General features: G+C 34.1%; 1 protein-coding gene across 5 annotated transcripts; it reads right to left on the minus strand.

Moving 5' to 3' along the window:
• Nucleotides 1-16658: 16658 nt before the first annotated feature.
• LOC132279272 (uncharacterized) lies at nt 16659-18829 on the minus strand. 5 transcript variants are annotated; one of them, XM_059781202.1, is made up of 6 exons: nt 18750-18829; nt 18036-18123; nt 17841-17948; nt 17634-17721; nt 17341-17459; nt 16659-17232 (listed from the first exon to the last, which is right to left on the minus strand). In XM_059781202.1, exons 3-6 carry the CDS (start codon nt 17904-17906, stop codon nt 17068-17070), a joined length of 438 nt encoding a protein of 145 aa, XP_059637185.1. In that variant the 5' UTR covers nt 17907-17948; nt 18036-18123; nt 18750-18829; the 3' UTR covers nt 16659-17067. The 5 variants fall into 5 exon arrangements, 3 of the variants coding, with proteins under 3 accessions (XP_059637185.1, XP_059637186.1, XP_059637187.1); XM_059781203.1 differs by lacking the exon at nt 18750-18829 and adding an exon at nt 18511-18693; XM_059781204.1 differs by lacking the exon at nt 18750-18829 and adding an exon at nt 18405-18513.
• Nucleotides 18830-24838: the final 6009 nt, after the last annotated feature.

A 24838-nucleotide genomic window follows, 5' to 3' on the forward strand; every position in this document is an offset into this window, starting at 1 on the left:
CTTTTTTTCAACTTTCGTTGTCCTCGGCGCTCAAATATTTTAAGAAAAGTTAAGATAATATTAAAATGACCCTGTTACCCTTCTGTTAATGTTTCTCTATATATATATTATTATTATTATTTTTTTTTTCATTCATTTTTAGTTTGTTATGATTTAAAATATATTCTAAAACATAAAAAATATATTTTTCTTTCTTTATTTCTTTTTCTTTTTTATTTATTTTTGATATATTTTGGATTTGCATTTACGTATATTTTGGAACACATTTACTAATTATTACCACTTACTACTAATTATTACCACATATCTAGAAAACACAAGAAAACCAAAAAGATCAATGTATTGATATTAATATAATGAAATTTTTATTTTTCAAAAATAGTTGAGATTACATTTTTGCAATTTTTGTAAGCAATTTACGTATTTATATAATATATATATATATATATATATATATATATATATATATATATATTTACGGATCAATTAACGAATCCATTCGCTTTTTCTAGGTCTAATTCGTTAATCGAACCGCTAATTACGTATTGACATTTTTTAAAACCATTATCGAATCATGATATCTAAAAATCAAACCGTACAAATCAGATTGGTTGGCTCGGATTGACGGATTAGAGGTTTATTTGAACATCCCTACGAAAGGGTACCTAATAATGGGAAACTGCCCAACTCCCGTTCACATAATAATAGTAAATTTCCCTATTCATGTTTCACATGATTGGTGTTTGCATAATAAAAAAAGAAAAGAAAAAAAACAAATCAGGAAATATAGATATATTACAGGAACAAAGGCTGGAAGATGATTGAAAGCCCTTCCACCGGTAGAGTAATGGCTAGACAGAACAACCAATGATTGCAATTTCGATTGTAATACGGAGAATCAAGATTACAAAAATAAAATGGATTAAGAATTTTCGTATACGTGCTTAAGATCCAAAAATAAATTGAAGAAGACTTCTATAAATTGTATCTATAAACTGTACCGTTGACAATAATCAGGGGGAAAGAGCTCAAGATCATTCTTAACTGTTTGTAGACGGGTTTAAATTGTTTTTTCTCACTTTGAAAGCCAATCCAAATAGTCTCTAAATCATCAAAAAAAAAAAAAAAATTCACACACATAATTTCAACCAAAAAGAAAAGCTTCATTTAACAAAATCAAATTATCAACTGAAATAAGTGAAATAATTGGTAAAAAAGAACAATTGATTATTAAACAAAGTTAATCTAATTAATCAACAATTACATGCATGAATTCTTTATTGAAAAAAATAAAATAAAAAACATTACAAGCAAGAATCAATATTTTATTCAATCAACAAAACAATAAGATATAGACAATTCAGGACAAAATCAAACTCTAAACAATAGCACAATCAAAATCAGAACACTGAAAAGGAAAAAGCAAAGAAAATTAAAATTCAATCCAAACTCAGAATTTATATAATTTAAAATTACAAAAATATTCAAAAACATGAAATTAAAATATAGATATATTACCAGAACAACCGAATGACGGAAAGCTATCGATGAAGGCTAGAAAGAGGAGAAGATTGAGAAATGCAATTGAATAAAGAAACAAATAAGGAAATACCATTTGTAAGAATTCTAATTTCCAGAATAGAAATAAAGTACGCACTCATTCTAGTTTCCAGAACAAAACTAAAGTACATACACAACAAACAAAAATAAGAAAGGTAAACGACAAACTCAAAGCTGATCAATTAAGTATTCAAACCATATGAAAAAAATCAGGAAGTTATGAGATATAATTGATAAAAATCATGCATCCAAGCTGATCAATTAAGTATCAAAGTACCATCTAATGGTTGAGAACAGCTTTTGTAATGTTGGTGCTGAAATGAAGCCCAATAAGAATGAAGAGGCATAGAATGAGCAAGATTAAGCAGGCAAAAGCAGAGGCAGAGGATTTCCATTGAATGAGATATGTGTTAAAGGGAAATCAATTCTAATATATCAAAGCTGACCAAGTGTCATGCCCCGCAAATTCTAACACAAGAACCCTTGTCTTATACTAAAACTTGGTATGTAACTCACATCATTCATCCACCATAATCCATGATTAAATCAATAAGAAAACATTTTTTATTCAAAAATCTAACAATCCAAATGAAATTTATTACATCCCCAACTAATTCAAAATTTCACCAATTAAGTGAATCTTATTACAAAGTGTTCACTAAGAAACAATAATAAAATCATAATGTAGAAATCCGGAAATCTCCTTCTCTCACTGAGCCTCCTTTGCAAGCTAATCCATATGCACATGAAAGTAATAAAGGGGTGAGCTCACAAGCTCAGCAAGAAATTGCTAAACACTATCATCGCTCAGCAAGCTAATCCTTCCTTAAAATCCGTATATATATACATATATAAGTGACCGCGAAATATCTTCTAATCATCGTCATTCTATAATATTAACTCAACCTGTGAACTTATAACCCATCTAGAATTTAAATTACTAAAATTCCCACTTCTCACATGAGCCCCTGGCTCCCCTCAATCAGTTGGCGTTTTAATGCCATTACCTCACATGAGCCCCTGGCTCCACTCCGAATAAATGGTGTGCATTGCATAGTCCCTGACTACCAAATACACACATGTGGCTGGGTTGTACGTCTACTCACCCAGATGGCCCCTGACCACGTCCACATACTAAGGGCACCTTTAGCCCCATGGCCATATCAAAAGAGTAATTTAACTCCTGTAGACAGTCCCTGACTGCGCTCAACAAACTCATCATTGTATAAGTCTCAGACTACTACTCCAACTAGTTTAATCACATCAATTAAACACTAAATATGTTTAAATAATTTCTACTCATAATATCATGAGTTTATCAACCACCTTAATTAATAATTAATTAATTAATTAATATTAACATACCAGTACCAACTTAATAGTCCTAATTATAAAAAATTGTAAACTTATATTCTAAATTTCAACCTCAATATCGCTCCAATTGTTCTGCCATTAATTGTATATAATACTCCATAATAAACAGAACCAAATCCATGAATTCCACTCAAACATAACGACAAGTGTAACAATCTATTTCTTATTGTCGTTCTACCTTACAGTTACTAATCGATTCCGTTGTTTTGGATCATTTTTGTATTCCCAAAGAAGTCCCTACTTCCCTTTAAGCTTCAATCTCAATCAAACTTAATATATATAGCACACATGTATATATATAAGTGCATACCTTGGGACAATAATGCAAACCCAATAATTAACTTTAAGTGAGTGCACAACTTATCATCACTAAGTTCATTCTCTTATTCTGTTAAATAACACCCAAGTGGTGGACCCCACAGAAGCACATTTCCATTTCTTCTCCCCACCACAATTTCGGCTGCTAGCATGCATGTGCACCAATATATATATATATATATATATATATATATATATATATTATCAAAAACCAAATCAACCTCTTTAGACATTCATTTAAGTGGCACCCGCACAAGCCAAATTCAGTTTTCTCTTCATTCCACATTCCAGGCTTCTACGGATTCCTTGCCTTTTCTTTCATATTTCCTTTACTAAATTAGCACTAAAAAACAAAACTATCATTAACCCTAATTACTAAATTTCTTTTATAACCCAACAATCAATCAGTATAAATCTATGCTAATATGCACCTCCAAATAAACAAAAGAAATAATGAAATAGATATAATTTCTATTCAATCAATAATTCGTTGTATAATCCCCATATCACTAAAAAAATAAATATCATGAGTCCTACAATTAAATCATATCTAATAATCTAACCATTAATACATGAATAAATACAGAATTAGAAGCAAGAATTAACTTGCCTGACAATGGAATCTGCTTAAGCCTCTTCGTTACTCACAGAATAGTATTGCCCGTAAAAAAAATAATGTCGATACACCAAGTCTAGATATATATTTAGTAGTTGAGTTCTATATGGACTCTTAAAAAAAAACAAAAAAAAAATCAACTAAACTGATAGCCTGATATCTCTCAAATTCCGTTATACGATAACCCTCATAATTCCACATAGATATATATATTATATGGATAAACATGAATTCAAAAATTTTAAAAAAAATATATATATATATATATATACACAATATATATCTGGTTGTTACATTCTACCCTCCTTAATTGAAATTTCGTCCTCGAAATTTACGTACCTTCATTTATGGTCCAACGACTCCGCCTTAGGATCCTCTTCAGGATCATCCTCTTCACTTTTCATTTCTTTCATTTCTTTGAGAAGAACTGGGTTTGCATTGGGTCCGTAAAATGGAGGCCAATCTCGTACACTAGATACCTTTCTTGGTTTGTACTTTGGAATAACACCTATTGGAATAGAACTTTTGATAACCATTCCTATCTTTTGAGTTCTCCCTCCCATACAAGCCGATAAATTGATCTTTTGCTCCTGTTTGTTCTCATTAATTTTCTTTCTAGTCATCCTGATTCTAAAGTGCAATCAGATAAAAATAAATAAATAAATAAAAGTCCGTCTAACTTTTCCACTCCTAAAAAAAAAATCAATGGCAACCATCCAATAATAATCAATGAATTTACAAGACTTATAAATCCAAATTTTTTTCATGTCCAAATGTAAAGAACAAACCAAATGTTCAAAGATAAAAAAAAAAATGCTTAGCAACCATTAATAGGTAACCACAACCTCTACTTTATTCCTATGCCAAAAGCTAAAGAGAGAAAAACAAATAATCATAATAATAAGTTCCCACTTCTTCATTCATAATCTCTTCCTCTTACTTCTGCGGCTGCGGTTCCTTTTCACCTGTCTCAGAACTCTTACGTGGCTTTGGACAAAACCTTGCCATATGTCCACTTTCCAAACAATTATAACAATTTCCCCAGAATTTATATGGTTCCTGTCCCGTTTTTGTTGGCCCTACTGATTTGATTTGTCCAGCACCTTCAATTCTTTGTAGTTTCCATTTCTGCTCATTTTGTTCGTCTCTTGAACCCCATTGGCCACGTTGGAACTGATCATTCTTACTTCCTTGAGCTTCTTGGAAAGTACCCTTTCCTTTTCCTTTCTTTTCTGACTGTTGCTCCTTTTTCTTTTGAAAAATATTGTTGTTATTTTCTTCAATTGCCATGGCACATTCCACAACCTTTGCATAAGTGTCACACCTATGCCCGACTACCAATCTTTTAACATGGGAGATCAAACCCCACTCAAACTTTCGAATCCTATGTTCCTCATTAGCCACTATGTGAGGAGCAAACCGAGAGAGTTCCGTGAACTTTGTCTCATAGTCACTAACCGTCATTGTGTTGCTCTGTTTTAATTCCATGAATTCAATTCCCTTCTTTTCTCTCATGGACCGCGGAAAATGTTTTTCATAGAACCGTGTCTTAAATTCTTCCCAAGTCATAGCGGCTATGTCCACAGTAGTCTTAGTCACGGTTTGCCACCACTGGCGCGCCTCACCTGACAAGAAAAATGTAGCTATCATCCTTTTCTGCACTTCAGTGTAGTCCATCATCTCAAAATACTTTTCCATGTCATCGATCCATTTTTCGGCATCAAGTGGATCGGCAGCTCTAACGAACTCAATAGCTCCTAATTTGCGTATGTCCCTTATGTATGTGGTCATGGGAACTTGTTCCGTATTAGGATTCGGCATTTGAAGTGCCTCATCCATCTGAGCCATGCCACGGCCTACACCACCCTGATCGGCGCCTCCTTGACCTCTGCCTCTAGCAGGTCGTCCTTGGCCTCTACCAGCTCCCGACATCCTATTTAATGAAAAATGATATAATCATTAGTCTTAACGGTCAATCAAACCTAAGATGGAGCATGCTACGGAAGCAGAAAATCTACGCATTTCATAACACATTTCATATCTTAAATTCCATTCTTACAACATTTCCTTCACCCTAGGATTCTTAAACCTTATGCTCTGATACCAAACTGTCACGCCCCGCAAATTCTAACACAAGAACCCTTGTCTTATACTAAAACTTGGTATGTGACTCACATCATTCATCCACCATAATCCATGATTAAATCAATAAGAAAACATTTTTTATTCAAAAATCTAACAATCCAAATGAAATTTTTTACATCCCCAACTAATTCAAAATTTCCCCAACTAAGTGAATCTTATTACAAAGTGTTCACTAAGAAACAATAATAAAATCATAATGTAGAAATCCGGAAATCTCCTTCTCTCACTGAGCCTCCTTTGCAAGCTAATCCATATGCACATGAAAGTAATAAAGGGGTGAGCTCACAAGCTCAGCAAGAAATTGCTAAACACTATCATCGCTCAGCAAACTAATCCTTCCTTAAAATCCGTATATATATACATATATAAGTGACCGCGAAATATCTACTAATCATCGTCATTCTATAATATTAACTCAACCTGTGAACTTATAACCCATCTAGAATTTAAATTACTAAAATTCCCACTTCTCACATGAGCCCCTGGCTCCCCTCAATCAGTTGGCGTTTTAATGTCATTACCTCACATGAGCCCCTGGCTCCACTCCGAATAAATGGTGTGCATTGCATAGTCCCTGACTACCAAATACACACATGTGGCTGGGTTGTACGTCTACTCACCCAGATGGCCCCTGACCACGTCCACATACTAAGGGCACCTTTAGCCCCATGGCCATATCAAAAGAGTAATTTAACTCCTGTAGACAGTCCCTGACTGCGCTCAACAAACTCATCATTGTATAAGTCTCAGACTACTACTCCAACTAGTTTAATCACATCAATTAAACACTAAATATGTTTAAATAATTTCTACTCATAATATCATGAGTTTATCAACCACCTTAATTAATAATTAATTAATTAATTAATATTAACATACCAGTACCAACTTAATAGTCCTAATTATAAAAAATTGTAAACTTATATTCTAAATTTCAACCTCAATATCGCTCCAATTGTTCTGCCATTAATTGTATATAATACTCCATAATAAACAGAACCAAATCCATGAATTCCACTCAAACATAACGACAAGTGTAACAATCTATTTCTTATTGTCGTTCTACCTTACAGTTACTAATCGATTCCATTGTTTTGGATCATTTTTGTATTCCCAAAGAAGTCCCTACTTCCCTTTAAGCTTCAATCTCAATCAAACTTAATATATATAGCACACATGTATATATATAAGTGCATACCTTGGGACAATAATGCAAACCCAATAATTAACTTTAAGTGAGTGCACAACTTATCATCACTAAGTTCATTCTCTTATTCTGTTATTTCCACACACAAAGGATATATTCTTACCCAGCATATCAGAACGTGAATAGTGTCATACTCCACCAAATTTACTACATAAATAACACCCAAGTGGTGGACCCCACAGAAGCACATTTCCATTTCTTCTCCCCACCACAATTTCGGCTGCTAGCATGCATGTGCACCATTATATATATATATATATATATGTATATTATCAAAAACCAAATCAACCTCTTTAGACATTCATTTAAGTGGCACCCGCACAAGCCAAATTCAGTTTTCTCTTCATTCCACATTCCAGGCTTCTACGGATTCCTTGCCTTTTCTTTCATATTTTCTTTACTAAATTAGCACTAAAAAACAAAACTATCATTAACCCTAATTACTAAATTTCTTCTATAACCCAACAATCAATCAGTATAAATCTATGCTAATATGCACCTCCAAATAAACAAAAGAAATAATGAAATAGATATAATTTCTATTCAATCAATAATTCGTTGTATAATCCCCATATCACTAAAAAAATAAATATCATGAGTCCTACAATTAAATCATATCTAATAATCTAACCATTAATACATGAATAAATACAGAATTAGAAGCAAGAGTTAACTTGCCTGACAATGGAATCTGCTTAAGCCTCTTCGTTACTCACATAATAGTATTGCCCGTAAAAAAAATAATGTCGATACACCAAGTCTAGATATATATCTAGTAGTTGAGTTCTATATGGACTCTTAAAAAAAAAAAACAAAAAAAAAATCAACTAAACTGATAGCCTGATATCTCTCAAATTCCGTTATACGATAACCCTCATAATTCCACACAGATATATATATTATATGGATAAACATGAATTCAAAAATTTTATATATATATATATATATATATATATATATATATATATATATATATATATATATCTGGTTGTTACACCAAGTTTCTATAAGATTGATAGATCTAAACTGTCACTGACACACTACTAGAAAAAACAGTGTACATATTGTGCGGGACGAGTATTATTGATCATGTATCATTACACCATTATTGGTGGTCATGACTATGCTTTTATCTGTTAAGACACCAGTCGCATCAATTGAAATGTGAATCAAACCATGTTTGAGCCATTGAATCACACCATTAACGAATTCTATCAACAGTATGATATGAACTTGGAAAAATGAACTCAACTGGGAAAGCAGTAAATGGTGCCAACTGTCAGAAAAATGAACGTGGAAAAATTAACTGACAAGGGAATGATAAAATAAACTCGCAGAAGAGGAAGGGAATGAATCCTTAAGCTCCAGAGAGAACGAGGCAGAGGGGGACCAAGAGACCAACTATCAATGCTTATGCTCATGTAAGGACTTAAACTCATAACAGTAATAATGAAGAGACCATATTAGCATATCTAAAAACACACTCCTAGCAAGAATCACAGAGAAGCAGATCACTCAGAACGTTTTAGATGGTATAAGATCTTCCCTCCTTTAAGGAAGTTGACACTCGTATTGGCTTGAACAAAAGAACGTTTTAGTGCCAATGCACCTTGAAGATAACTTTGTTTGAGCACTAAAATTGGTATACCTAGGAGTTCACCAAATGTGACCATGGGCCTCACTAAAAGTGGTACAAGTGAAATAGGGCATCAGTGGATAAGTTCAATTTTTTATTTTTTATTTTTTATTATTATTATTTTTTTTTCCTGAATGAAGTTCAATTGACTAAGTAGCCAAACTTGCCTCAATACCTTCAATTGAAATCTTTTTAATTTTAATAATAAAATGTGATTTTTGTCCGCTAACTTATGAGTGAAACTAACTGAAGAGATCTCAAAGTTTGGTGTAAGTAAGAGTTCAAAATCTACTTGAAAAATAAAATTATATTCAAATCTGAACAAGTCCACCCGGTCACCAAAAGTGCGACTAGTGGGACTTTGTATAAGTTTGAATCTTTAACAAAAACCCTAATTTTCCAAACTCACCTGCAAGGTGTCCGCACTTCACATTCATGTTTTTAGTGATGTCTACATCGAGATGACGATAAGCTTGCATTTGTTGTTCAGCTTCCACGATCAAAACACAAATTAAAAATTACAACTCGATCATCCCATTTTGACAACAAAATTAGCCAACACAAAAATAAAATTCCTCACAATTTTCCCCTTTAAGAATTTTGAGACAGACCAGCTAAAGAATTGTAACCTAACTCAGCATGAAAAATTAAATTACAAATTGTCAAAAATAAAAAGAAAAACAGCTGAACCATCTAAAGCTTCACACAGTGCGATCAAAACTTTTTTATTAAAAAACATGTAATCAGCACGCAACTAAAACTACACAACTATGAAATGCTTAATAAAGAAATAAATAAACATTATCAACACATGATATTATATCTTCCCCTCAAATATATAAAATTCTCCTCCTCCCCCATTTTGTGAAAAAATGACAAAGCAACATATAAGAGAAGGAAATAGACGAGAGTAAACAAGAGAAACAGGTGTTTTACTAGTCTCTATCATACTACATTGTTGGTGGGATAACCCTGTTTTGCCTATCCCTTTGATACAATCTGGACTTGCAGTTCAGTGCTAGCATAATACAAAATAATAATTTTCAATTTTTTTTTTTTTTTTTTTTCCCCTAAATGAGTGTATATTATTCAGTTAAAATGAATCATTAAAGTACATGAGACAAATGATCCAAACAAGGATCAAAAGAGAAAAAATAAAACAAAACCAGGGCATACCCCAAACCTCACAAAAGCAAGGATAAACTAACAAGACTCCCACACTGCATATAGCTAGGCCTGTCAATGGATCGGATTCGGATCGGATCAATCAAATCCATATCCTATTTGTTAAGCAAACGAATTATCGGATTCGGATCACTAATGGGTTCTCGGACTGAATGTCCCAATCCATATCCTATTTAGCTCGGACTCGGATCGGATTAGAAATCGGATTAAAATAATATTTACTAACATATATAATTATAAAGACTATGATTTAATTAGCATGTGTACTAAGAGATTTATTAGCATATAGAGGAGAACACCACAATATTTATATATAGCATTATTATTATTTTGGATTTTTGAGTTACCTTTACTACAATTCTAATAGGAGTATTGATATATATATATATATATATATATATATGTGTGTGTGTGTGTGTGTGCGTGTGTGTAAAATTATTGATAAATAATTATATATATATAATTATTTATATATATAATTTCAATCAGATCGAATTTTTATCGGATCGGATCAGCATAATCCATATTCGATTTGTTAAGCTAACGGATTATCGGATTCGGATCGTAACCGGGTTAACGGATTTTTTGTTCAATCCATATCCGACTAATCGGATCCGGATCCGGATCCGGATCCGATCCATTGACCCGGGCACAATACCGGAGACGACACTACAAGAAGAACAAAAGAGCAAAAAAACACAGGACTTCAGAACAGGACTAGAGATCAGTAACGGACAATCCCATAGCAGTCGATCCTTCCAAGCATGCATCCATAGCCCAATGATAAGGTGAGTGCTGTGAACGAACATTTCACTAATTTGGATTTCAAAGACTGACCATTTGTCTGGCTCTGAAACCATGACAATACTTCTGACAAGTGAGTCACATTAATAAGTCCATCCCAATGACAAATCTGAATAAACCAGTTCCATACGCTTCTAGCATAAGGGCAACACCAAAACAGATGGTCTCGAGAGTCAGCTTCAGAGAAGCAATTACGACAAATGGCTGAACCAACAAAACCTCTCCTTCATAGATTGAAATAGGATGCAAAAGCATTGTGTAAAATAAGGGAAGTTTGAACAGCAATTCTAGGCCTGTTATTGTTCCAAACCACTAAGCTGCACCAAGGAACTGGATCACTATGCTCCCTACAAACATTCCACACAGCCTTGAACGAAAAAGAACCATGTTTCCATTTAATAGTGTCTTCAAGATTTAAATCAAAGTGTCGAACCAGAAAGGTTCCAATTTCAGAAGGCCAACTAGCGGGTAACCTCCAACCAGTAGGAGAGGAAAGGACAGAAATAGTGTATGTGTACTGAAAACCTGCAGGAAAAAGTCTTCTCATAACAAACATTTGTTGTAAAGCGTGTCCATTGAACCATGGATCATAAAATAAACTAAACCTCTGACCCTTACCAATGGAGAAAGAAAGGTGCTGCAAAATAACCTCTCTGTTATATAAAATAGCCTTCCAAAGACCAATCTCTGATGTTAACAAAATCTTTCGCATTTTATTTTGTTATCTAAAATGAAATTTCTATTTTGCACAAATAGTCGAGATTACATAGCGAAACAGGGTTAAGAATTTTTGCATACTGGATTAGGATCCAGAAATAAATTGAAAGAAGACTTCTATAATTTTCACTTTGCAACAGCATTGGACTTCTATAATTTTCACCACTTCTTTGTAAAAACATTGTTAAAAGTTCATCATATCAGATCCTAGGTTTTTTAAAATTTTTGTAAGCCATCTGCTCAACAACTCATGTAATTGTTGAGTCTCATGCCAGAATAAGTATTTTATGATTCTACCTTAGGCTCTAACCCTATAAACTCACATTATTTGATTGCTTGTCTTTCTGTAATAACCCGCCCTGTTGTGCAGATATTGTAACCCATATAAGTGTCAACAACTTCTTCTTAGGCGATGTATCGTCACTCTTTCTTTCCTCGACCTAATGACATCATTCACATCTTTCCTTCTTTGAAGAAGATTGTTCCTTTCCTACATATGTTTTTTCTATCATTGAAGTCATTTATGACTAATATGCTCGGCTTGGTCTAGAGTACTTAAATAATTTTCATTTATTATTTGCTCTGAACCATAATCTTAATTTGAATATGTTCTACGGTGACATGGCTACAGCCATTTGTCTTTATAATGTGCACTTTCTTTCCTGAGTCAAGTTAGTTCTATGGTGAATGATGCTCTTAGAACAGAAGATGGGGCCAATTTTATTGGTGTGAATGCTGAATGCAGAGAGGACACTGAGGTACAGATTTTGAGTAATGAGGTTGCTGCAGAAGGCTATAATTTGAATCAAAGGACGGGGTGTGGACAAATGTAAAGAAGTTTTAGAGAAAGAGGATGATCGATGTCCTCTCTCCTGTAGGGGCTGCTTCCTCCAAGGAAAAACAACAAGAATAAGGAAGAGGAGGCTGAAATTTACCCTAGAAAGAGTAGAGCTACTAGAGGGATGGTAGCTGGTGGAGCAAATCCACCAACACCAAACCCTTTATTGGGTTATGGAATGTTAGAGGGCTCAACAGGAGAAGAATGCAATCTGAGGTTCACTCCTGGTTGAGTAAGAACACTTTGTCCTTAGTTTGCTTAGTTGAAACTAGGGTTCAAAGTGGTAAGTGTGTATTAGTACTAGAATTAAGGCCAACTGGTGTGGTCTAATAATTATGTTGCGGTGAATGGTGGACGAATCTGGTGTGGGTGGGATCCTATGAAATTCGATATCAGCATTTTAGTGGAGCTTGGCTTCGTCTTGGGGATTTGAATATAGTTTGGTACAATAATGAGAAGAAAGGTGGGCTAGGTCTGTCATCTAGAGTCATGCATGAATATAACCAGGTTATTGATCAACTGTGGCTTACTGATGTTCCAGTTGTGAACGGCCAATTTACTTCTCAAAAGGCCAGAATTAGGTGGCTTAAGGATCAAGATAAGAATTCTAAGTTACTTTTATCAAAATGTCAAAGGATCATAGGGTTGTGGGAGTAACATGACAGTGGTACAGAAATAGGATGAGGAGGGTAATATGGTTACTCATTTTTCCTGTATTCAAGACATGATTGTCCAGCACTATGAGTGGGTTAGGGCATACTCTAAGACTGCTGATGTTTGGAGTCATCCAGTAGTATTAAACCCACCAAATACACACAATAATCCTTCCACTCAACAAAAAAACAGCATCAACAAGGCTTCATAACAGCATCCGGCGGACCCCACTCAGTGCAAAGCCACTGACTAGCCACAGTTCTAGGAATATCTCGTAAAGACAAGGCTATACAATGAACACTTCCAATAATAGTAAACTTGACAACCTGCAAATCAGTAATTTCTTGACCATACAGCCTATTATTCTTCTCAAGCCAGAGGTAATCAACTGTAGCAGCCAACAACCACCTGTAAATCAAAGAAACTAAAGGCTTCCCCTTAAAAAACAACAAATACCAAGACACCGATTGATCCCAGCTGCCAGTAGGCCAAGGTAAAGAACCATTAGCCTTAATAGTATTCCAAATCACAGAAATGGGAGGACAAGATAAGTAGAGATGTTGTCTATCTTCTATCATGCAATGACAAAAAACACAACTAAACTGAAAAGCACTGCCATGCTTTATCATTCTATCTTGAGTGAACAATCTATCTTGTAAAGCCAACCACAATATAAAGGCATGCCTAGGAATGGCCATTGGAAATCCCAAGCAGATTTAATAAGTTTATCAAGCACAGCAGGATTAGGCAACAACCCCACAGACATATTAGTCCTCAATTCCATCACTGCCATAGCATGCCTAGGAGGGCCAACGCCCCTGAAAACCAGAGATGATTGCAGCCACTTTTGCTTGTCTACCCAATCCAGAAATAACAATAACCCTTTCCTCAATATTGTCAACATTGACTCCATTAGACCATAAAGACACATCCAAACCATTACCAACAACAAACATAAACTGCAATCTAAACTGAGTTCTTCGTTTTAACAATTTCCTCCAAGACCAAGAACACTGACTCGGCATAGGAATGTACCAAAAATTTCTTCCCCCCAACAAAAATAATTCTTAACCCAAGCAACCCAAACAGATCGAAGAGGATTGAGGCTGCAAAAGATACCAAATATGCTTCCCCGTGGCAGCATAATTCCAAAACAATAACTCTTTAACCCCAAGTCCACCCTCAGATTTGGGAAAACAAACAGCATCCCATGCAACTTTGGCACCCTTAGTAAACATCTCAGTACCAGATCACAGAAAATTCCTCATTACATCATATACCTGCTTTAGAGCCTTTTTAGGCAACACAAAACAGGAAGCCCAGTGCACTTGAATAGAAAACAGAACAGAGGAAATAAGCTGCATTCTCCCAGCAAAAGACAAGAATCTACTATGCCAATATCTAACCCTAGAAGTAATTCTTTTCACAAGATCAACACAGTCATCACTTCTAAGTGTAGAAGAAATCAGATGCACTCCCAAGTATTTTACAGCTAATGTCCCTTGAGTATACCCAGTACAAGCAAGAATGGACTATAAACTTCCCTCATCAACCCCAGAACTGAATAAGCAAAGTCTTAACACATTTAAACAAAGCCCAGAAAGAATACTAAACTGAGACAAAGAATTGAGCAACACATTGACAAGAGGACAAATTCCCAGCTGAGAAGAGACAGATGTCATCCGCAAACATTAAAACAGTAAGGTTTAGATCCTTATATTTCCAATAAAACTGGAACCGATCACACTGAGTATGAGTAGATAAAAAAACCACTAAGGACCACCATCATAACCAAAAGATAAGGTGACATAGGGTCACCTTGCCGGAGACCCCCCTCACTCCCAAAATACCCCTCCAAACCCCCATTTATATTTATAGAAAATTTAGGAGAAGAGACACAAGCAAGAATCCATTGGATCATTTTAGCAGGAACATGAAAAACATAAAGAACTTTAGCCAATTACTCCCAGGAAACACTATCAAAGGCTTTCCTAAGGTCAATTTGAAGAGCTATTCTAGCAGGACCATGATTCCTATGGTAGTTTAATAATAACTCTCGAACCAAAAGTACATTATCAGCTATACGTCTACCAGGTATAAATGCAGCCTGAGAGGGATGCATACAGCTATTTAAAGCTGGTTTTAGCCTATTAGCTATAATCTTAGCAATGCTTTTAAATAATGTATTACAGACCAAGACTGGTCTGATTACCAAACCTTAGGAATCAAAGTAATTGCAGTGGAGTTTACCTCAGATAGCAACCTCCCTTTTATGAAGAAATCCTGAATTGAATAGCCCGCGTAATATCTCCACCAATAACTGGCCAAGCCCTCTTGAAGAAAACAGCATTCCATCCATCTTGCCCTGGCACTTTAGCATCCTTCAAAGAGAACACAGTAGCCCTAATTTCTTCCTCAGTAATAGAAGCAATCATAGCCTGCCCTTGAGTTTCTGAAAAGGGGTTTTGAATAGCATTATGGAGCTCACCAACAGCAGACTGCCCCACTGGTTTATAGAACAAAGACTGGAAGAACTTGACAAATTCCAGTTTAACCAACTTATCATTGCTCAGCATAGTACCATCATCATTACCAATAGTGGTAATACAATTAAACACCCTCCTCTGCTGGGCAATTCGATGGAAATACTTAGTGTTCCGATCCCCCAACTGTAACCACACGAGATTGCTGTCTGAGAATATTTTCCTCCGCAAGAACCGACGAATTGTAAGAGTGGAAACACTCCTTCTCAACCTTTTGAAGCTCAGCGTTCAAAGGATCGGACTGCACCACTTGATCGACTTTCAGCAAAATCATCGAATGATCCGAAACACCAGGAGGTTGGAAAACAGATTCAGACCCAGGATACAAAAGCAACCAAGTATCATTCACAAGAACACGACCCAACTTACGATAGTACATACCATTACTCCAAGAAAACTTAATCCCAGAGTATTTGAAATCGGATAACTCAGAATTCAAGATACAATCCTCAAACTCCTGCATACATGCAGACCAATTGATGGAATTCTTCTGCCGTATATGAAGGCTACCTGTTCTTGCCCAGTCACCTTTGAAAGCACAGAGGCAAACCTAGAAGTGAACACCTGTCTTCATCTTCAACAACACAACTATGAGTCAAAAAATTTGGTACGGAGATTGAAGTACCATCGTACCGAAATCAGTGGTCTGAGCAGCAAGATTTTCATCACTGTCAAAGAGCAGGTGGATGGGAGGCTTATTTCCCAGAAGTTTCTCCCTGAAAATAGGGTCTTGAAGCCGACCACACCTTAAAAAATTCGGATTTCTCATCACTGAAACTATCAGTCACATCAAAGAAACACGGTCTTTACACAAAAATACACACGCATATATATATATATATATATATATATATATATATAAACACAAACAACATATGCAGACACAAACACATGTAATTAGACGTTGAAGTGAAAATTTAGAAAAGTAAAATGGCTGAGAGAAAAACAGTATTTTCTATCAAGAATTTTTTGAAGCAGAACTGGCATTTTAGCTGTGCATTCACCACTACTACTACTGAAAATTAAATACAATAATTAAATTTAGATAATTAAAAAATTGGTCATGACAAAAAGACAGCCGTATGTATAAAAGTTGGCTCATATCAACAAATTAAATCAAAGATTGACATTGAGCTACAATTACATGATGTAGAATGTTACAGTGGTGGCACGTGGCCATTCAACTAGGACTAAGCAAGAGGCAAAGTCCTAGGAGAAGTCAAAATAAGAACACCTTCTAGCCAAAGCAACACCAAAAATTTGCATTGCACTGGCAATACAGAGTTACAAACTATCAGCTTAGAGCTATAAAAAACTACAAAACTTAAGTCAGTTGTGATCAAGTGCATACACAATCTTCCTTCAAGACCTCTATAATGAGCTTGCAATCTATCTGTACATAGTGGCAAGCTTTAGCCTCTGCAGCAATATACATTAAAGTTCTCTATGACAGCTATTTTGGTTCAAAACTTATTCTAGGATCTCTCCTTCTTCTGCCTCCTCATCATCGTAGAAGTCATCTTTCTTCAAAAACAAACCAAACAACTCCAATGGTCTGGTTGAATCAAAGACACTGAGACTCTCAAAATATTTCCCAATGAGCAGATTGTCCTCAAACGCGACAGTCTTCTCCATCTGAAATGAGGAGGGGAAAGACGAGTTAATTTTTATGAAGCTCAAAACCAGATTTAAAGGTGTACACAAGGAAGAAATTTTTTTTTGAACAAAATAAGACACACAAACCTTCTGCAAAGAAATTCGGGAAGCTTCTCTATTTCTCTCCCTTTGCATTTGCCATGCTCCTGCTGTCATTTGTGAATGAGCTTGATTAGCTCTGATTCGGCCTTCTACTCTGCCATTGTCTGTAAGCAATAAATTTACCAATTCAAATGTACATTAGAAACATTTTGACACTTTGTTTTTTCAGTTAGAGGAAGAGAAAGAAAAATGAACCTATTGTGATAAAACAAGAACCTATATATCTAAACCAAAAATTAATAAAACTTAAGTCTGCCCATGGAATAATTTATAATCACCTTTATGCTGCAGCCTTTCCCGCCTCTTCTTTTCCCGCCTCTCCTTTTCCCATTCCCACTGAATTTTAATCCGATCATCTATGCCAACCTGAAGGAATAAACAAGTAGTTGATAAGCAACACCTCACACTTGATTATTAAGTATTATAAAAAATTATTAATCACTAGAAGATAGTATCGTATTTTGGCACAAGCTTATTGTACATACGTGAATTAGCATGAGCTCCTGCTGTGATTTCAGGATATTCTTTAGCCATCCAGCACGGATGGCCATCTTTGGAGACAGTTGAATTTTGAAATAAAAAAATTCAATTAGCTGCAAAGGGTATTCATTATTAGCATGAAAAAATCTGGAATAAAATAAATAAATAAATATATATGAATAATTGAAGAAATTACTTACTTTATACTTAGTCTGAAGTGATGAAAGCACTCCAATTTGTTGGCCTTCAGCAGTTCAACTCCAAATTTACCAATTAGTCTTTCAAATCCTGCAAAGGGAGATCCTGTTTCTGTCATTATCTTCACAAATATTTATAACTAAAATTCATAAAATAAAATAAAAATTTATATAAAAAAGATCATAGAAAATTTCACCAAATAGGATTTAGTTTGCAAGACAATAATTACAGACCTTGATTAGTTGGTTTAGAAAAAAATAGGACAAAACCCATACATTATTATACTTCGATATGACAGTAAAACAATCCTGGATAAAAATAAAATTAAAATTCGTCCACTGGATCTAAATTAATTAACAACAATTCATTACCTGTCGCGAGATACGAAAAAAGATTGCGAATTTGGAGGAAAATGAGGGGAAATTAAAAAATAAAAAAAAAAATTTGCGAACGTGGAAGGGTTTTGAATTGACTCACCGACACGAGTGTGAGCAGCCTATCGAAAGGAAGTTAAAAAAAAAAAAACCCTAAACTTAAATCGTCAAAAAAGAAAACCTTAAACTTATGATTGATGACACAGAAACACAAAGCATGAATTAGCCACTCAAAACATCAGAAAAAGTAAGTACATTTGACCTCATACTATCCAATATTCAACTACAATAAATTGCAATTAATTGTAAATAATTTGTAAAAGGACATGAACTGAAGTTTACCGAGATAGACGCGGCGATCCGACTGTGTAGAGAGAGAGAACAAGATTTAGGGTAATTTTCGACTCTATAGAGAGAGAAAATAAGATATACAGTATATGAAATATATACTAATATATAGATGTAGTAGGATATTTACATTAGGAATAATTCGGGTGGTGCCAGTTCCACGTGTGCGTATGATTGACGCGGTCTATTGGATGTTCGTTAGGGACGCTCCAGTAATCTTGGCCGTCCAATTGTAGGTTTAGTGGGTCCTACCTTTTTTTTTTAACTTTCGTTGTCCTCGTTCTAGTAATCTTGGCCGTCAATTTTAGTTTTAGTGAATTCTACTAGTTTTTGCAATTGGGGGTTAGCGGCGCTCAAATATTTTAAGAAAAGTTAAGATAATATTAAAATGACACTGTTACCCTTCTGTGTTTCTCTATATATATTATTATTATTATTATTATTATTATTATTTTTTCATTCATTTTTAGTTTGTTATGATTTAATATATATTCTAAAACATAAAAAATATATTTTTCTTTCTTTATTTCTTTTTCTTTTTTATTTATTTTTGATATATTTTGGATTTGCATTTATGTATATTTTGGAACACATTTACTAATTATTACCACTTACTACTAATTATTACCACATATCTAGAAAACACAAGAAAACCAAAAAGATCAATGTATTGATATTAATATAATGAAATTTTTATTTTTCAAAAATAGTTGAGATTACATTTTTGCAATTTTTGTAAGCAATTTACGTATTATATAATATATATATATATTTACGGATCGATTAATGAATCCATTCGCTTTTTCTAGGTCCAATTCGTTAATCGAACCGCTAATTACGTATTGACATTTTTTAAAACCATTATCGAATCATGATATCTAAAAACCAAACCGCACAAATCAGATTGGTTGGCTCGGATTGACGGATTAAATGTTTATTTGAACATCCCTACGAAAGGGTACCGAATAATGGAAAATTGCCCAACTCCCGTTCACATAATAATAGTAAATTTCCCTATTCATGTTTCACATGATTGGTGTTTGCATAATAAAAAAAGAAAAGAAAAAAAAACAAATCAGGAAATATAGATATATTACCGGAACAAAGGCTGGAAGATGATTGAAAGCCCTTCCACCGGTAGAGTAATGGCTAGATAGAACAGCCAATAATTGCAATTTTGATTGTAATACGGAAAATCAAGATTACATAAATAAAATGGATTAAGAATTTTTGTATACGGGCTTAAGATCCAGAAATAAATTGAAGAAGACTTCTATAAACTGTATCTATAAATTGTACCGTTGACAATAATCAGGGGGAAAGAGCTCAAGATCATTCTTAACTGTTTGTAGACGGGTTTAAATTGTTTTTTCTCACTTTGAAAGCCAATCCAAACAGTCTCTAAATCATCAAAAAAAAAAAAAAAAAAAATTCACACACATAATTTCAACCAAAAAGAAAAGCTTCATTTAACAAAATCAAATTATCAACTGAAATAAGTGAAATAATTTGTAAAAAAGAACAATTGATTATTAAACAAAGTTAATCTAATTAATCAACAATTACATGCATGAATTCTTTATTGAAAAAAATAAAATAAAAAACATTACAAGTAAGAATCAATATTTTATTCAATCAACAAAACAATAAGACATAGACGATTCAGGACAAAATCAAACTCCAAACAATAGCACAATCAAAATCAGTTACAAAAATATTCAAAAACATGAAATTAAAATATAGATATATTACCAGAACAACCGAATGACGGAAAGCTATCGATGAAGGCTAGAAAGAGGAGAAGATTGAGAAATGCAATTGAACAAAGAAACAAATAAGGAAATACCATTTATAAGAATTCTAATTTCCAGAATAGAAATAAAGTACGCACTCATTCTAGTTTCCAGAACAAAACTAAAGTATGTACACAACAAACAAAAATAAGAAAGGTAAACGACAAACTCAAAGCTGATCAATTAAGTATTCAAACCATATGATAAAAATCAGGAAGTTATGAGATATAATTGATAAAAATCATGCATCCAAGCTGATCAATTAAGTATCAAAGTACCATCTAATGGTTGAGAACAGCTTTTGTAATGTTGGTGCTGAAATGAAGCCCAATAAGAATGAAGAGGCATAGAAGGAGCAAGATTAAGCAGGCAAAAGCCGAGGCAGAGGATTTCCATTGAATGAGATATGTGTTAAAGGGAAATCAATTCTGATATATCAAAGCTGACCAAGTTTCTATAAAGATTGATAGATCTAAACTGTCACTGACTCACTACTAGAAAAAACAGTGTACATATTGTGCGGGACGAGTATTATTGATCATGTATCATTACACCATTATTGGTGGTCATGACTATGCTTTTCTCTGTTAAGACACCAGTCGTATCAATTGAAATGTGAATCAAACCATGTTTGAGCCATTGAACACACCATTAACGAATTCTATCAGAAAAATGAACGTGGAAAAATTAACTGACAAGGGAATGATAAAAATTAACTGACAAGGGAATGACAAGGGACCAAGTGACCAACTATCAATGCTTATGCTCATGTAAGGACTTAAACTCACAACAGTAATAATGAAGAGACCATATTAGCATATCTAAAAACACACTCCTAGCAAGAATCACAGAGAAGCAGATCACTCAGAACGTTTTAGATGGTATAAGATCTTCCCTCCTTTAAGGAAGTTGACACTCGTATTGGCTTGAACAAAAGAACGTTTTAGTGCCAATGCACCTTGAAGATAACTTTGTTTGAGCACTAAAATTGGTATACCTAGGAGTTCACCAAATGTGACCATGGGCCTCACTAAAAGTGGTACAAGTGAAATAGGGCATCAGTGGATAAGTTCAATTTTTTATTTTTTATTTATTATTATTATTATTATTTTTTTTCCTGAATGAAGTTCAATTGACTAAGTAGCCAAACTTGCCTCAATACCTTCAATTGAAATCTTTTTAATTTTAATAATAAAATGTGATTTTTGTCCGCTAACTTATGAGTGAAACTAACTGAAGAGATCTCAAAGTTTGGTGTAAGTAAGAGTTCAAAATCTACTTGAAAAATAAAATTATATTCAAATCTGAACAAGTCCACCCGGTCACCAAAATTGCGACTAGTGGGACTTTGTATAAGTTTGAATCTTTAACAAAAACCCTAATTTTCCAAACTCACCTGCAAGGTGTCCGCACTTCACATTCATGTTTTTAGTGATATCTACATCGAGATGACGATAAGCTTGCATTTGTTGTTCAGCTTCCACGATCAAAACACAAATTAAAAATTACAACTCGATCATCCCATTTTGACAACAAAATTAGCCAACACAAAAATAAAATTCCTCACAATTTTCCCCTTTAAGAATTTTGAGACAAACCAGCTAAACAATTGTAACCTAACTCAGCATGAAAAATTAAATTACAAATTGTCAAAAATAAAAAGAAAAACAGCTGAACCATCTAAAGCTTCACACAGTGCGATCAAAACTTTTTTATTAAAAAACATGTAATCAGCACGCAACTAAAACTACACAACTATGAAATGCTTAATAAAGAAATAAATAAACATTATCAACACATGATATTATATCTTCCCCTCAAATATATAAAATTCTCCTCCTCCCCCATTTTGTGAAAAAATGACAAAGCAACATATAAGAGAAGGAAATAGACGAGAGTAAACAAGAGAAACAGGTGTTTTACTAGTCTCTATCATACTACATTGTTGGTGGGATAACCCTGTTTTGCCTATCCCTTTGATACAATCTGGACTTGCAGTTCAGTGCTAGCATAATACAAAATAATAATTTTCAATTTTTTTTTTTTTTTTTCCCCCTAAATGAGTGTATATTATTCAGTTAAAATGAATCATTAAAGTACATGAGACAAATGATCCAAACAAGGATCAAAAGAGAAAAAATAAAACAAAACCAGGGCATACCCCAAACCTCACAAAAGCAAGGATAAACTAACAAGACTCCCACACTGCATATAGCTAGGCCTGTCAATGGATCGGATTCGGATCGGATCAATCAAATCCATATCCTATTTGTTAAGCAAACGGATTATCGGATTCGGATCACTAATGGGTTCTCGGACTGAATGTCCCAATCCATATCCTATTTAGCTCGGACTCGGATCGGATTAGAAATCGGATTAAAATAATATTTACTAACATATATAATTATAAAGACTATGATTTAATTAGCATGTGTACTAAGAGATTTATTAGCATATAGAGGAGAACACCACAATATTTATATATAGCATTATTATTATTTTGGATTTTTGAGTTACCTTTACTACAATTCTAATAGGAGTATTGATATATATATATATATATATATATATATATATATATATATATGTGTGTGTGTGTGTGTGTGTGTGCGTGCGTGTGTGTAAAATTATTGATAAATAATTATATATATATAATTATTTATATATATAATTTCAATCAGATCGAATTTTTATCGGATCGGATCAGCATAATCCATATTCGATTTGTTAAGCTAACGGATTATCGGATTCGGATCGTAACCGGGTTAACGAATTTTTTGTTCAATCCATATCCGACTAATCGGATCCGGATCCGGATCCGCTCCATTGACCCGGGCACAATACCGGAGACGACACTACAAGAAGAACAAAAGAGCAAAAAAACACAGGACTTCAGAACAGGACTTAGAGATCAGTAACGGACAATCCCATAGCAGTCGATCCTTCCAAGCATGCATCCATAGCCCAATGATAAGGTGAGTGCTGTGAACGAACATTTCACTAATTTGGATTTCAAATACTGACCATTTGTCTGGCTCTGAAACCATGACAATACTTCTGACAAGTGAGTCACATTAATAAGTCCATCCCAATGACAAATCTGAATAAACCAGTTCCATACGCTTCTAGCATAAGGGCAACACCAAAACAGATGGTCTCGAGAGTCAGCTTCAGAGAAGCAATTACGACAAATGGCTGAACCAACAAAACCTCTCCTTCATAGATTGAAATAGGATGCAAAAGCATTGTGTAAAATAAGGGAAGTTTGAACAGCAATTCTAGGCCTGTTATTGTTCCAAACCACTAAGCTGCACCAAGGAACTGGATCACTATGCTCCCTACAAACATTCCACACAGCCTTGAACGAAAAAGAACCATGTTTCCATTTAATAGTGTCTTCAAGATTTAAATCAAAGTGTCGAACCAGAAAGGTTCCAATTTCAGAAGGCCAACTAGCGGGTAACCTCCAACCAGTAGGAGAGGAAAGGACAGAAATAGTGTATGTGTACTGAAAACCTGCAGGAAAAAGTCTTCTCATAACAAACATTTGTTGTAAAGCGTGTCCATTGAACCATGGATCATAAAATAAACTAAACCTCTGACCCTTACCAATGGAGAAAGAAAGGTGCTGCAAAATAACCTCTCTGTTATATAAAATAGCCTTCCAAAGACCAATCTCTGATGTTAACAAAATCTTTCGCATTTTATTTTGTTATCTAAAATGAAATTTCTATTTTGCACAAATAGTCGAGATTACATAGAGAAACAGGGTTAAGAATTTTTGCATACTGGATTAGGATCCAGAAATAAATTGAAAGAAGACTTCTATAATTTTCACTTTGCAACAGCATTGGACTTCTATAATTTTCACCACTTCTTTGTAAAAACATTGTTAAAAGTTCATCATATCAGATCCTAGGTTTTTTAAAATTTTTGTAAGCCATCTGCTCAACAACTCATGTAATTGTTGAGTCTCATGCCAGAATAAGTATTTTATGATTCTACCTTAGGCTCTAACCCTATAAACTCACATTATTTGATTGCTTGTCTTTCTGTAATAACCCGCCCTGTTGTGCAGATATTGTAACCCATATAAGTGTCAACAACTTCTTCTTAGGCGATGTATCGTCACTCTTTCTTTCCTCGACCTAATGACATCATTCACATCTTTCCTTCTTTGAAGAAGATTGTTCCTTTCCTACATATGTTTTTTCTATCATTGAAGTCATTTATGACTAATATGCTCGGCTTGGTCTAGAGTACTTAAATAATTTTCATTTATTATTTGCT

Source organism: Cornus florida, unplaced genomic scaffold, assembly GCF_030987335.1.
Source record: "Cornus florida cultivar Cherokee Brave unplaced genomic scaffold, ASM3098733v1 CherokeeBrave_3.0.0_Hap2_Chr10, whole genome shotgun sequence".
Lineage (NCBI taxonomy): Eukaryota > Viridiplantae > Streptophyta > Magnoliopsida > Cornales > Cornaceae > Cornus > Cornus florida.